The sequence below is a fragment of the Marmota marmota genome, unplaced genomic scaffold (assembly GCF_001458135.2).
Source record: "Marmota marmota marmota unplaced genomic scaffold, marMar, whole genome shotgun sequence".
Lineage (NCBI taxonomy): Eukaryota > Metazoa > Chordata > Mammalia > Rodentia > Sciuridae > Marmota > Marmota marmota.
The window spans coordinates 22,075,276-22,087,310 of NW_026000019.1; the positions used below are offsets into that span (position 1 = coordinate 22,075,276).

A 12,035-nucleotide genomic window follows, 5' to 3' on the forward strand; every position below is an offset into this window, starting at 1 on the left:
GGGTGTCTGGAGCCCCACCCTCCCTCAAGGGCATCCGTGGGTGATGGCTGGGAACCAGGTGTTTGAGGGCTTCCGAGCTTCCGATGCGTCAGTTCCAGAGGTGCACTGTCTTCAAAGAGAGGATGAAGGTTCCAGAGAGGAGAGGAGAGGGAGTGAGAGACCGCCAGCCTGCTGGGGCCTGAGGAGTGGCCTTCTGCTATGTCCCCTGCCCCATCTGCTTGTCTCAGGATGGAACCAGCCTCCCTCTGGCATTCAAAGCCTTCAAGATGTAAATAAGCTACCTGGGCGGCAAGCACAGCTGGTCCTTGACAATTTCCTGGGCAAGGCTCCTGAGGAGTGACAGGGGATGGGGTCAGGGTGCCTCTGACCCGTCCTGGGTGCTCCTCTTCTCAGGATCTGCTGTGTTCCGTGAGCCTGTGCGCCTGGTTGTTCTGCCCAGGCGTCCACGTGCCTCTGATTAATCAGGTTAGTGCACGGGCGGTCATGTTTCTCAACAAGATGCATTTATCGGTTTGTGTCCTGTCGCTGGGCCTGGTGTTGTGGACTTGTGCCGACAGGTGTGGGATCATCCCGCCTCAGCACTGAGACTCCATGCGGAGCGGCTTACGGTGGACTTCCTCAGAAGGGCAGGGCAAGCGGACTCTGAGGGGAGTCCCCTGGGTGTGCCTGCACTTGTTAGAGCTGAGAGCAGCCCTGGCCACAGGAAATGGTGCCTGTCCAAGGAAACCTCGAAGAAGCGGCAGAACAGGCGTCTACTGAGCACCGGGGCAGGCTGTGAGACTCACTGCCCACGCGTGTCTAGACATTTCAGGGGCAGACTTGAATCGCCTGAGTCTCGGCGTTCTAGAGCGTCTTTCTAAATCGGATGAGACCTCTAGGGCACATTCCTTCAGCATCTCAGCATATGGCCTGGCCCAAAGTCGGCCCCTAATAAATCTGTGAAATGAGTAACTGCCCGTTGCTCGGCCTAGGGCCAGGCGCTGGGGAGGACTGGCGACTGTGATGGAGCTTTGCAGTCGGTAAAGACATCTTTTGTGTGCATGATTTTACTGAATCCTTTTAACAGCCTTGCCGAGGGAAGTGAGAACTGGGTCCAGCACTTTCCCACAGTGAAATGCTGATGACTCTCTGACACAAAACCTCCCCTTACATCCCTGTAACTGGCTGGTCTCCCTCCAGGGAACTCGGCTCGCACAGTGGGGACCACCCTCTTCCCCTTGGAAAGCATCGTGCACTGTTTTGAAGTAGCAAAGTGTCCAGCATCTCTGTGCTGAGAGCATTTAGGGATTTGGACATACCACCACTCTGGGCTGGAAAAAACAGATCACGAGCCAACTCCCAAATGAGTGCAGGATTTATTTGTTTGGTGGGAACCAAGGTGCCGCTCTGAGGTGGGCCTGTGCCGGCTCTGGCTGGGCAGTGCGGCTCGCTCATCCTGGCTAGAGAGCACATTCCTGATGGATGCGGACACACCGTGACCCAACGGTCCCCGCTGGATCGGACGAGCGTGTGAACTTGCATGTATTTATTTGTGAGGGAGAATTTAAATTCCTGGTCCAGTGGTCTGCAAACCACAAACACGTGTCCCTGGAGGCGCCCCAGCCCTTCAGAGACCTCTGGGCTCACTTCCACACTCCAAGCAGGCCCAGCTGCTGCTTGTCCACGCCAGCCTGTCTCCTGGCCGGGCAGGGACCGAGGGTGTCCCGGGAGCCAGAGGCCTGCACTGAGCAATTGTTTCCTTTTCTAAATGGTCTGCGGTCTTTAGTGGGTTCTCTGGAAAATATATCTTGGCAGGAAAATAAGGCATCAACTTGCCTGACCCTTACATCTCCCTTCATCCCAGGGGTTCTGCGCCTCTCGGACGTCACATTCCCCACTCCTAGCTCCCCATCTCCGTCCCCAAGTCCCAAGCCAGAGTGTGGTTTTCCCGAGGTCCTGGACAGCCCTAGTTAGAATCGGTGAAGCTGCCCATTGCTTTCTCTCCCTCTCCAGAGCATCCAGTTCAAGCTCAGGGCCTGTCCTCAGGTCCATAGCTCAGTGCAGGACGGGGTGGATCTGCCAGCCCTCTCCCCGTCCTGCTGTGTCAGGGACAGGAAGGACTCACAGGTCCCTCCGTTGTGCTGTCGCCCTGCCCCTGGAGGGTAGCCTGTGATACCAGCTTTCCCAGAGGCCTGGTGGGAGGGCAGTTCTTTGTGGATTCCTCCCCAAGAGCTGGAAGTGTTGGGAATCCCCAGGGTTTGAGGCCCCACTAACAGCCTCACCTTGTGCGGCACAAGCCACCAGGCCCTCCTGCCCAACAGCAGCCCCTCTGGGCAGAACGGGTCCTCCATTTCCTCAACCGGAGTGGTCGTGTCACTACTGAGCCATGTTCATAATTCAGACCTGTTCTTGCTGCTACACACGGCCAGGGCCTCCCCGACACGTCCCCCTCCCGGGACTCAAACCTCAGACACAGGAATTTCCGATGCGTCTGGCGGCTCACCCGAGTCTGGGTCCTCTGGAGGCTGGGAGTGCCAAGGCCCCGCGGGCAGATCTGGTCCTCATTCCGCCTCGTGGGCCTCACCCCTCTACTGGGCTCCAGAGGCGACCATTCAGCTCTCCACACAGTAACTGCTCACCAGTCCCCTGCGAACGTGAGTGGATATAAAGTGAGTAGAATTTGTAGATTTGGGTTGAGCTCCCGGTGGGGAGGAGGAGGGCGGCTTTTGCTGTGGAAGGGAGCCTGTGCTCGTGTGTCGGTCGCGGAACCTCACACACAGAAGCTGCGACACTATTACACAGAGCGGGAGATGAGGGCAGAGGCTGCGACCTTCTTCGGAGGGCTGAGCAGGGCCATCTCTTTGCACAGCACCGAGCTGTCTCTCACCTGGTGAGGAAAGAAGAGACCTCCAGGAGCAGCAGCAGAGCCAGGAGGTGGTCACTTTAGTGGAGGGGGCCGTTGGCGTAACGTCATGTGGCTGATGAAGTCAATGAGTCACCACAAAGGTGCTTGCCGACCAGGCCTGGGCTGGGACAGAGCGCCAGAAACTCCGTTCCAAGAGAGCAATGTGAAGAATGCTCAGGGATGTTCCTCTTCCCATGTAAGCCGGAGATATCCCTGGGACTGTGTTCCCTGGGTTGTGACACTCACCGAACTGATGAAACATGAACCCCCAGATGCCACCAGAAGACGGCCAGGGGTGTCGGACACTCGCTCTCCCATCCCAGCTCCAGGGTGCAGGCAGAGGTCTTGGTCCTTCAGTCCCACTGGCCAAGCCCAGCCCTCTGCGGGTAACCAGGGTACCTATTCCTTCATGGGCACCTTTCTTTATAGGGTTTTATTTTTCCTATGTTTGCAAAAATAATTTAAATGGTTCTGTTGCAACACCTGTTGGTGACACCAGGGCATCACCGAAGCAGACAAGGCAGCCTCGTCGGACAGGTTCTCGTTCCCAGCTGCTTTGCTGGAAAATCTCTGTAGAGAGGGTGGATCATGAGCAGGCTGGGGTTACCCAAGAAAGCTCAGTGATTTGCTGTCAGGATGGGGCATCTTCTTGCTGGCTGAGTGTGGAGCATCAAGCCCACCTGTGTGGGGTTCCCCCGACCTCTCCTACACAGGCTCCGAGAAGGAGTGCGTGGGTCCACGGGCCGATGACCCTGAGCTCACCATGTGGCCATCAGCAGGAAGCACGACATGGTTACACTATTTTAATCAAATGCTGAATATGTGGGGCTGGCCTGCCCGAGGACATCAGAACAGGATATTTAAAATTAGGCACTAGTCAGGTCCACAAGTTAAGCAAAGCCACCCTCCTGACCTCCTCCCTCCATCATGCCAAGCTGAAGGCTTCTTTGAAATGTGGGTCAAGGCTCAGTATGAAGTGGCTGTGCCAACATTTCCCTGAAGTGACCTGGAAATCCACAAGAAAGCTGGACCACCCCTGTCCTGAGGAAGGCCAACGCCACATCCCACAGGCGTCTTCCTGACTAGTCCCTACACCCTGTCCCTCTCAGTGTCTAGCTCTGAAAGTTCAGATTCTTTCTTCTCTCAGAGGAGCTATTGATTACAGGGCCTTTCATTTATTAGGAGAGAGAGAGAGAGAGGGAGGAGAGGGGACGAGATCATCAACAACTAAATGGAGACATCCATCTGGTTCCAAAATACAGCCTCCTGGGCCACATTGAAGCACAAGTTCTTGGGCTGGGAGATAGCTCAGTTAGTAGAGTGCATACCTTGCATGCACAAGGCCCTGGGTTCTAATCCCAACGCCACAAAAAAAAAAATAAGTAAATAAATAAATTCTTGCTATGGGTGGTGTTTGGGAGGTTCTCTTCCTACAATGATGGAGTCGTGTCTCCCTCCATATTCTTGGTTTCAGAAAGTAGGGGTGATTTCTGTCAATACCCAACTTCTTTTACTATCTCCCTTACTCAGGATTTTGGAAGCAATTCTAAACTTGACCTCATGGTTTCATGATACAAAACAAAGCAATAGCCAAACATCAAACAAAACCAAACCCAACTGGGATCAGTGAGCATGTGTTACACCTTCCCCAGAACATTCTAGAAACCCCCTGGGCAGCATCCCTGTCTACAGGAGGCTTCTCAGATGCATTGTCCAGTTGGGCAGGCAGCCTCGGGTCTGTCTGTGATCAGACATGAAGTCATAGAGTCCTCATTAATGAAAGCATTGCACCATCTTTTCCCCCTTGGGGGCTTAAAGCTTCTTGATGTTTATCAAAATATGCAAGTTTTTCTTCCCCACTTAATTCCAAATATATTTAACTATCCAAGTAATCAGAGGGCAAATTGTAGTGGCCAATAAAAACTAAAGAAATGAAAATCTAGCCTGATTATTTCCAAATAGTTTTGGCAATTGAATTTAGCCTAATTCACTATTGCCAAATATAGCACACTCTCTTGGCAGAAGTGAAAACATGATTGGTTATTAACCTTTTTACCTCATGTGCAAACAGTTTTGTTCTGGAAAGCATTTTATGTTCCCTGAAATAAAAGGATTTCCCTCATAAAAAACTCGTTGGCAATATTCATGTTCTCAGTAATCCCCTCTTTTTGGGGAGGGGGGTAAACATTAGCTCAGCCCTATTAGAATCTTCAAGGATCACAAAGCAGTGGGATTCAAACGAGGCCCTATTAGATCTACGGAGGGGACAGTTAACTGACATTTTCATTAGAAATAGGAAGTCCATGGGGTCTGGGGTTGTGGCTCAGTGGCAGAGTGCTTGCCTAGCATGTGTGAGGCACTGAGTTTGATTCTCAGCACTGGAAAGAAAGAAAGAAAGAAAGAAAGAAAGAAAGAAAGAAAGAAAGAAAGAAAGAAAGAAAGAAAGAAAGAAAGAAAGAAAGAAAGAAAGAAAGAAAGAAAGAAAGAAAGAAAGAAAGAAAGAAAGAAAGGAAGGAAGGAAGGAAGGAAGGAAGGAAGGAAGAAAGGAAGGAAGGAAGGTTGGTTTTAAAAAACAAATATTTAACAAAAAAGAAAAAGAGAGAGAGAGAGAGAGGAAGTCCTGCTTTCAGGTCTCTGTAGAGGCCCCAATGGGCCCCTGAACTAACAGCCTGGTTTTCCTTCATCTGCACATCAAGCAGACACACGCAGCCTGCTCTGGCCTGGGCTTGGCGTCTGATAGAGCATAATCATGTCTAGAGAAAGATAAATGATAGAAGGAGGGGAGATGAGCAATGTGGATGGAATGACCATGAGCCAGGGGTGGCCTTGGTTTCTGCTCCTGTCCGGAACTCCTGGGCTGACCACTGTCCTGCTGCACCCAAACCAGGATCCTCCAAGGACCCCTGCAGCTGAAAACTCAGGCTTCTCAAGATTTCATGACCATCCTTATAATCTTAAGAAGGAAGATCATCGGTCTACGGTGGGGAAGATCTTTCCACCATCAATATGCAATGACCTGGTCAACCTAAACCAAATGGAATTACTGGTGCTCACTCACTAGCTGTTTCCTGGGCAGCCCTGGGGATGTGGATAGACTTCAAGAACCCACTTCACACTGAAAAGACTCTCTTGGTCTGAAGACCCCAGGATCAAAGCCCTTATGAGAACCCAGGGGCTCTAGATTTACTCTGGGGTGAACCATAAGAAGCCTACTCAAGGGAAACCTAGAATTGACCCTACCTTGGGGAAGAAAGAAGGAAAAAGAGGAAGAAGAGGAAGAAACAAATATCTTTAATGATTCCACATCTGGTATTTACCATAAGGTGGCTTCCATTCTTTTATAAGAACAGGAAACAGATTAAATGACTCTCCCAAGGACATTTATTTATTTTGCAAATATTTACTATGTACCAGGAACTGTTTTAGTTGCCAGAGAAACGTACACAACAAAAACTTCACATTTGTGGCGCTTACATTTTAGTTGAAGAATTTTGAACACTTTTTCAATTGTGACCCATGATAAGAAATATGTATTAAACTATCACAAAATAGGTACATCACATCAATATACATATACATACAAAAAATTTACATCTACATACTAACTGATCTTTATTGCATGCAATGCATTCTCTGATATCTTCTGTTCTTTTTATTTCTTCCTTTTTAAAAGTGGTCATAGCCAAATCAATTTTATGATCTAATAATGAGTCATGATCCACATTTTGTAAGCATCATCCCAGGTGGCTTGACTAGAATGTTACTATTTGATGCTGCTTCCAAGCCTGGGAAGTCTGTGCCTCTTCTTGTACAGCCAGGAACTGGAGGGTGGGGATGGGAGATGGCTGCTGTCCCTGGGGCCCCAGATGTCCCCCTCGCCTCTCTCCATACTGTTTTCTTCTTGCTCCCTGCCATCATGGCCAGCTTGATCTTTTCCCCCTGCCCTCTTTGTTTCTCCCACAGGCTGACGACAGAATACCCAGGCCACTATGGGGAGGAAATAGACATGATTTCCTACAACTACGATTACTACATGCGAGGAGCAACCACCACTTTCTCTGCTGTGGAGAGGTGAGATGGGGACCCCTTCCCCGGGGTCGGGGGCAGCAGAGGTAGGAACCCGTCCTAGTTGAGATCATGCCTGCAGGAACAGCTGGCTGGGCTTTCCCTCCCTGAGTTTCCTGCTCGGTCAAGGGCTAGCCCAGGAGTTGGCTGGACAGCAGGAGGAAAGGAGAGGTGAGCTGGTGTGAGGAGCTCTGTTCACAGGGCGGCTCCCCTGGGAGACGAGGGTGGATCCCACCTGCTCCCAGAGGAGTCCTAAACCTGGTGTCCCTTGATGTCCCCAGCTCTTCCCCACATTGATTTCAAAGAGCACTTCTCTCACCAAGCATCAAAAGAAGAAGGCAACAATTGTTGGCAGAGTGTCCACTGTCACACTGGACCCTGTCCAATCCTGATGCTACATGACCCCCACTTTGGGAAGGAAGAGGGGAGAGGAGAGGCATGGGAGAGAAGGAATACAATGGCCTACTGTCTTAGTCGGTGGGTAGCTGTAACATAAAACCTTAGGCTGGGTAATTTATGAAAAACAGAAAGTTATTGCTCACCTTCTGGAGGCTAAGAAGCCCAAGGTCAAGGTGCCAGCAGATTCCGTGTCTGGGAAGGACTGTTCTATGCTGTAAAGGACACTTCCTGTGTCCTCACAGGCAGACTGGACAAGGCAGCTCCTTTTCAGCCTCTGTATTAGGGCACTAATCCCAGGGGTGAGGGCAGAGCCCCTAAGACTTAGTCACCTCCCAAGAGACTCCACCTCTTAATGCTAGTACACCAGGTTTCAGGTTCCAGACTATGAATCTGGGGTGAGGCACTAACAGTCAGACCCCAGGGCACCCACTAAACATAATTACAATGAAAAAGGAATACCTCAATCCTTGACAATGCTAGGATTTTTTTTCATGAAAGAGGAAACTTTAATCTAAAGAAGAAAGAAAAAAAATGAGCTTTTAAAATTCCCTCTCTCATGGTCAGCTCCCAACCCTATCTAGAATACATCAAGACAAAACAATAAGAAAACAAAAATCAAAATTCCTGCAGATATGTCCTTCCCCTGGAGTTCGGCCCAGTTCCACTATGATATAGAGAGGTACAGGGCATTCAGGGGTCAAAGATGGGCTTGCCTACTTTTAATAAGGTGGTGGTCACTCTGTACAGAAATGAATTCCTAGAAAATGACCAGTGCATATTTTGCAAACTGAATAAAACTTACATTAGCTCATTAGATAACTATGCTGAATTTGAGTGCGACTTATCTATTGCGTATATTTATGTTTTCAAATGAGATTACACCTCCTTTTACCGAAGATAACTTATTTAAGATGGCATAGAGGTTTTTTGTTTTTTAAGAAAGACATTAAGTAGCTCTGGAAAAGCCCAGTAGATATTGGAGGCTCCATGAAGAACAAAACACCCACAGGAGAGACCCACAGTTATCATAACTTAACTCGCTTAGTTACCTATTTTCTAAAAAGAGCAACTTAGAGAATATTACTTAGAATGAAACCCGTTTCATCAATGAGAAGAAACAGCTGAATGATGCGACGCACAACAAAAATATTTAAACAAAAGGAAGGCCAAGAACTCAGTGAACAAGGGAAACTGTGCCATTGGGCAGGGAGGTGTTCCCCACAGTGCAACAGGCAACTGCTGCACAGTAGGGTGTCCAGTGCTCCTAACAATGTCTCCAGGTCAGAAAGAAATTGATTCTGCATTTCCTGGGTAAGAAGGCAGAAAAGAATACAGTACAGAGAGAAGGGCATCCAATATGATTGCAAAATAAATATATTTTGGCAGTTCAAATGTGCAATTCCTGATGGTTTGGAAATGTTCGGTCTTATGGATAACCTAGAATCATAGAAAACTGAGGAATGCATCATTGCATTGTTTAAAAATAAATACCCCCCCCCAAAAAATGAGTATACCCATGCAATTTTGCTGCTGTCGCTAATATCAGCAACTTAAGGATCTCTAAGTTGGGTTTCTTGGCCCTTGTGAAGATGCTGAGGCCCAGGTTGGAGGGTACGGCCCAAGAGACTCCCTGGGCACCTGCCCGCCTTCATATGCAAATCATGGTGGTTCCCTCTTAGTAAAGAACTAGGGGCCTGGCACGACCACTGTGGACATCTGGAGACAGACAGACAGAGGTGTGTCCTGTGGTTCTGCATGTGAAGCCTACACATTAGATGCCACTAGTGTCCCATCCCCAGTTGTGATAAGCAAAACTGTTTGCAGACATTGCCAAATATTCACTAGAGAGCAAATGCACCCCTGGATGAAAACCCTGTCCTGGAAGGAAACCAGAGATTGAGCCTGGGGGGAGAGCTTGCTCCTCTGAGGACCAAGAATTTCTCTTGGCATCGATTAGGCAATTAGTTAACTAAAAATCAGTTAATTTTTCTTAAAAATCAGTACAAATGCTGGGCCGTAAAGTCTGATTTACCTCTGTTTCTTGGTACATAGGTACACAAGACTGGCCGCCAATCTGCTAAATATCTAAACAAGCCATGTCCCCTGTTGGCATTTGTAGAAACACACACCAACGAATAGCTGATAGGTCATCCAGAGCCTCAGAGGCTTGCGCTGGGCGTCTCCTCCCTACTGCCCTACACAGGTACCTGGAGCAGTGGGCAGCGCTGGGAAGCCTACGTGGGCTGCTCCAGCGGGCGCATCGTCTCCCCAGAACCGGTGGTCATCCCACTTCCCATTCAGAAGCTATCTCTGAGTCAAAGGATCCCAGGGTGCTTTGGGAGGGTTTGAATGATTGAATAAAGGGAAACTATTTTTGCCCTTTATCGGGACTGGGCAAAGGGTATGACAGCTTCGTCCTCTAGTGGGATGAGGGGCACCTTGCTGGGGGGCGGCATGGTGTGAGGTCCAGCAGACTTGGAGTCTGACACCATCACCTATGACCCGTGTTCCCTAAAAGCCATCACTTAGCCCTCCCAGCCTGCCCCTGCCCCTCAACCCAAATCACGTGAGATACTGAGAGAGCAGGCTGGGTGCATTGGAGGGGCTTCCAGTCCAGTCACCAGTGACACTGTTAAATGGTGCTGGGTCAGCAGAGCGTCGGGCAGGGTGGCACCCAAGAGATTGTTATTAAATGGTTGAATGAAGACATGGCCCTGTTCTTAGCAAGGAACCTTCCCTGACATGCAGCCACACCATGGTTCTCAAAGTTGAGCAATTCTGTGTCCGCTTGGGCCCCTCCCCACTTGGACTCAAGGGCCATTCCATTTCCTGTGTTCCAGAAGGCAGGCCTTTCCTTTTCACCGGGGGAGGGGGGTCCTGCGTGGTCCCCTCCCTTCATTTCTCTGCTTAGTGCTTTCTTAGAGACACACAGGAGTGCAGGGTGGGCTGGCACAGTGAGCACTCAGTCAAGAGGGGTTCCACGAAAGCACAGTGGCCCCAGAGAAAGAAGGTTCGTCACAGCGGGAGGCAGAGGGTGTCAAACAAGTGCTTTCACCACGCCGCTAGCCTCTGGTCCTTGAGGTGCTCGGGGCACGCTGTGGGGAGCTGGCCACCAGGGAGGAACAGGAGCCTCTGTGTGGCTGGAACCTCACTGTCCCCTTGCAAGGGGCAGCCAGGCCTCCCGCAGAGGTGTCGGTTCTCTGGAGACTTCATGGACAAGTCCTCCAAGGACACGATGAGCTTTGGTGTCCCTGCACTCCCAGCTCCATCCTGTTCCCCAGCAGGTTCTTCCCCTGGTGGGTGACTCAGGGACGCTTCCCCTGGTGGGTGGCTCTTCTCACTGACGTTCCTTTCCCACTGTCCCCACAGGGATCGCCAGTGGAAGTTCATCATGTGCCGCATGACAGACTACGACTGCGAATTTGCAAACGCTTAGATCTGCCCCTGCCAGACCTGGGCGAAGGGAAGGGGCCGGGAGTCCCAGTGTCCTGTGTGTGACGTCAGCTGGAACCCCCCCCCCACCAGCTGTTTCTGCCGCTCTTTCTTCTCCCTGATGCGGGAACAGCTGTGCCAGCCACCTGGGCCCTTCTCATGGCACCGCATTTATAAGGACATCCACAATTAAGCCGCGTTTCTCGCTTTCAACGTATTCCGTAGCAACTGTCTCCCACGACTGTCGACACTCCCTGCTGGCACGTGCCCACTGGGCTCCCAGGCCACCTCCTGGGCCCTGGCTCACCTGGCTGCTGCTTTACTGTAAAATGAGCTTTGAGTTCAGCACAGTGACCCGGGAGGGAGGGAAGGAGAGGGCAGTGGGCAGAGCTTGGGGAGGGGTGTAGCACAGGTGCTCTAAGCTAAGTCTGTTGGAATGACACCCAGGGTCCTCACAAAGCAGGCCTCTGCCTTGAAGTGACGTGTTTCCACCCCCCTCCACAGGGCCTCTGTGCTCCAGGGGACCTGCAGGTGAAAGGGGGGGTGGAGGGGGTGAGGGCAGAGTTGAACCTCCTCAACTCAAAGGTGAAGGTCCGTCTACCACAATGAGGACGCATGCAGGGGCCATGGAGCCGTAGAATCATGTCAAGAGAAGGTCGGAGAGTGGGACTCAGACTGGGAGCTTGGCGAGATGAGCGTGGCCGGGTCGCTCTGGGGAATGGGAAGTAGTGTGGGGTTACTGGCAGCCAGAGGCATGCCCAGGACTCCCGGGGGGTCGGGGGGGCTGGCACATGCCTGCAGCCCTGGGGCCTCTGGCCAAGCCTCCTGCACTGGGCCTGGGTGTCTGGGTGGGAAAGGTGGCCTTGAGGATTCCTGCCTAGGTTAGCACGGGTGTCCTCTGCTGAGGTGAGACTCTCTCTTCCTCCCATGATATGTCTGTCCCTGGCCCTTTGTACTCTCTTCCTCATAAAAGGAATAAAAGTTTTAACATTACTGTGCTGCAAACATCAAGGGTCCGTCTTGCTCCCTCCCCCTCCCCTTTCTGATTAGTCATTCATTCATTCTGCAAACCCAGCTCAGCCTTGTGATTCGCCCAGGACCCTGGAACACAAAGATGACGCTGGTAGAGTCGGGATCAGGTAGATAGAGTGCCCGGTGCTGGCTTTACCGGAGGATCCCAGAGGCAGGAGCACATTCTCTGCCTCTGAGCCTGGCTGTTTCTCCCCTGGGGCTTCCTTCAGCCATCCAGACCCGG

The 12,035-nt window shown here is 51.0% G+C and overlaps 1 protein-coding gene across 1 annotated transcript in view; it reads left to right on the forward strand.

Moving 5' to 3' along the window:
- Dpt (dermatopontin) overlaps nt 1-11,785 on the forward strand; it is a 25,659-nt gene extending 13,874 nt beyond the window's left edge. The window contains exons 3-4 of the mRNA XM_015491868.2: nt 6,848-6,955; nt 10,718-11,785. Coding sequence (XP_015347354.1) covers nt 6,848-6,955; nt 10,718-10,784 — 175 coding nt within the window. The 3' untranslated portion in view covers nt 10,785-11,785. The remainder of the gene's footprint in view (nt 1-6,847; nt 6,956-10,717) is intronic.
- The last annotated feature ends 250 nt before the right edge of the window (nt 11,786-12,035 follow it).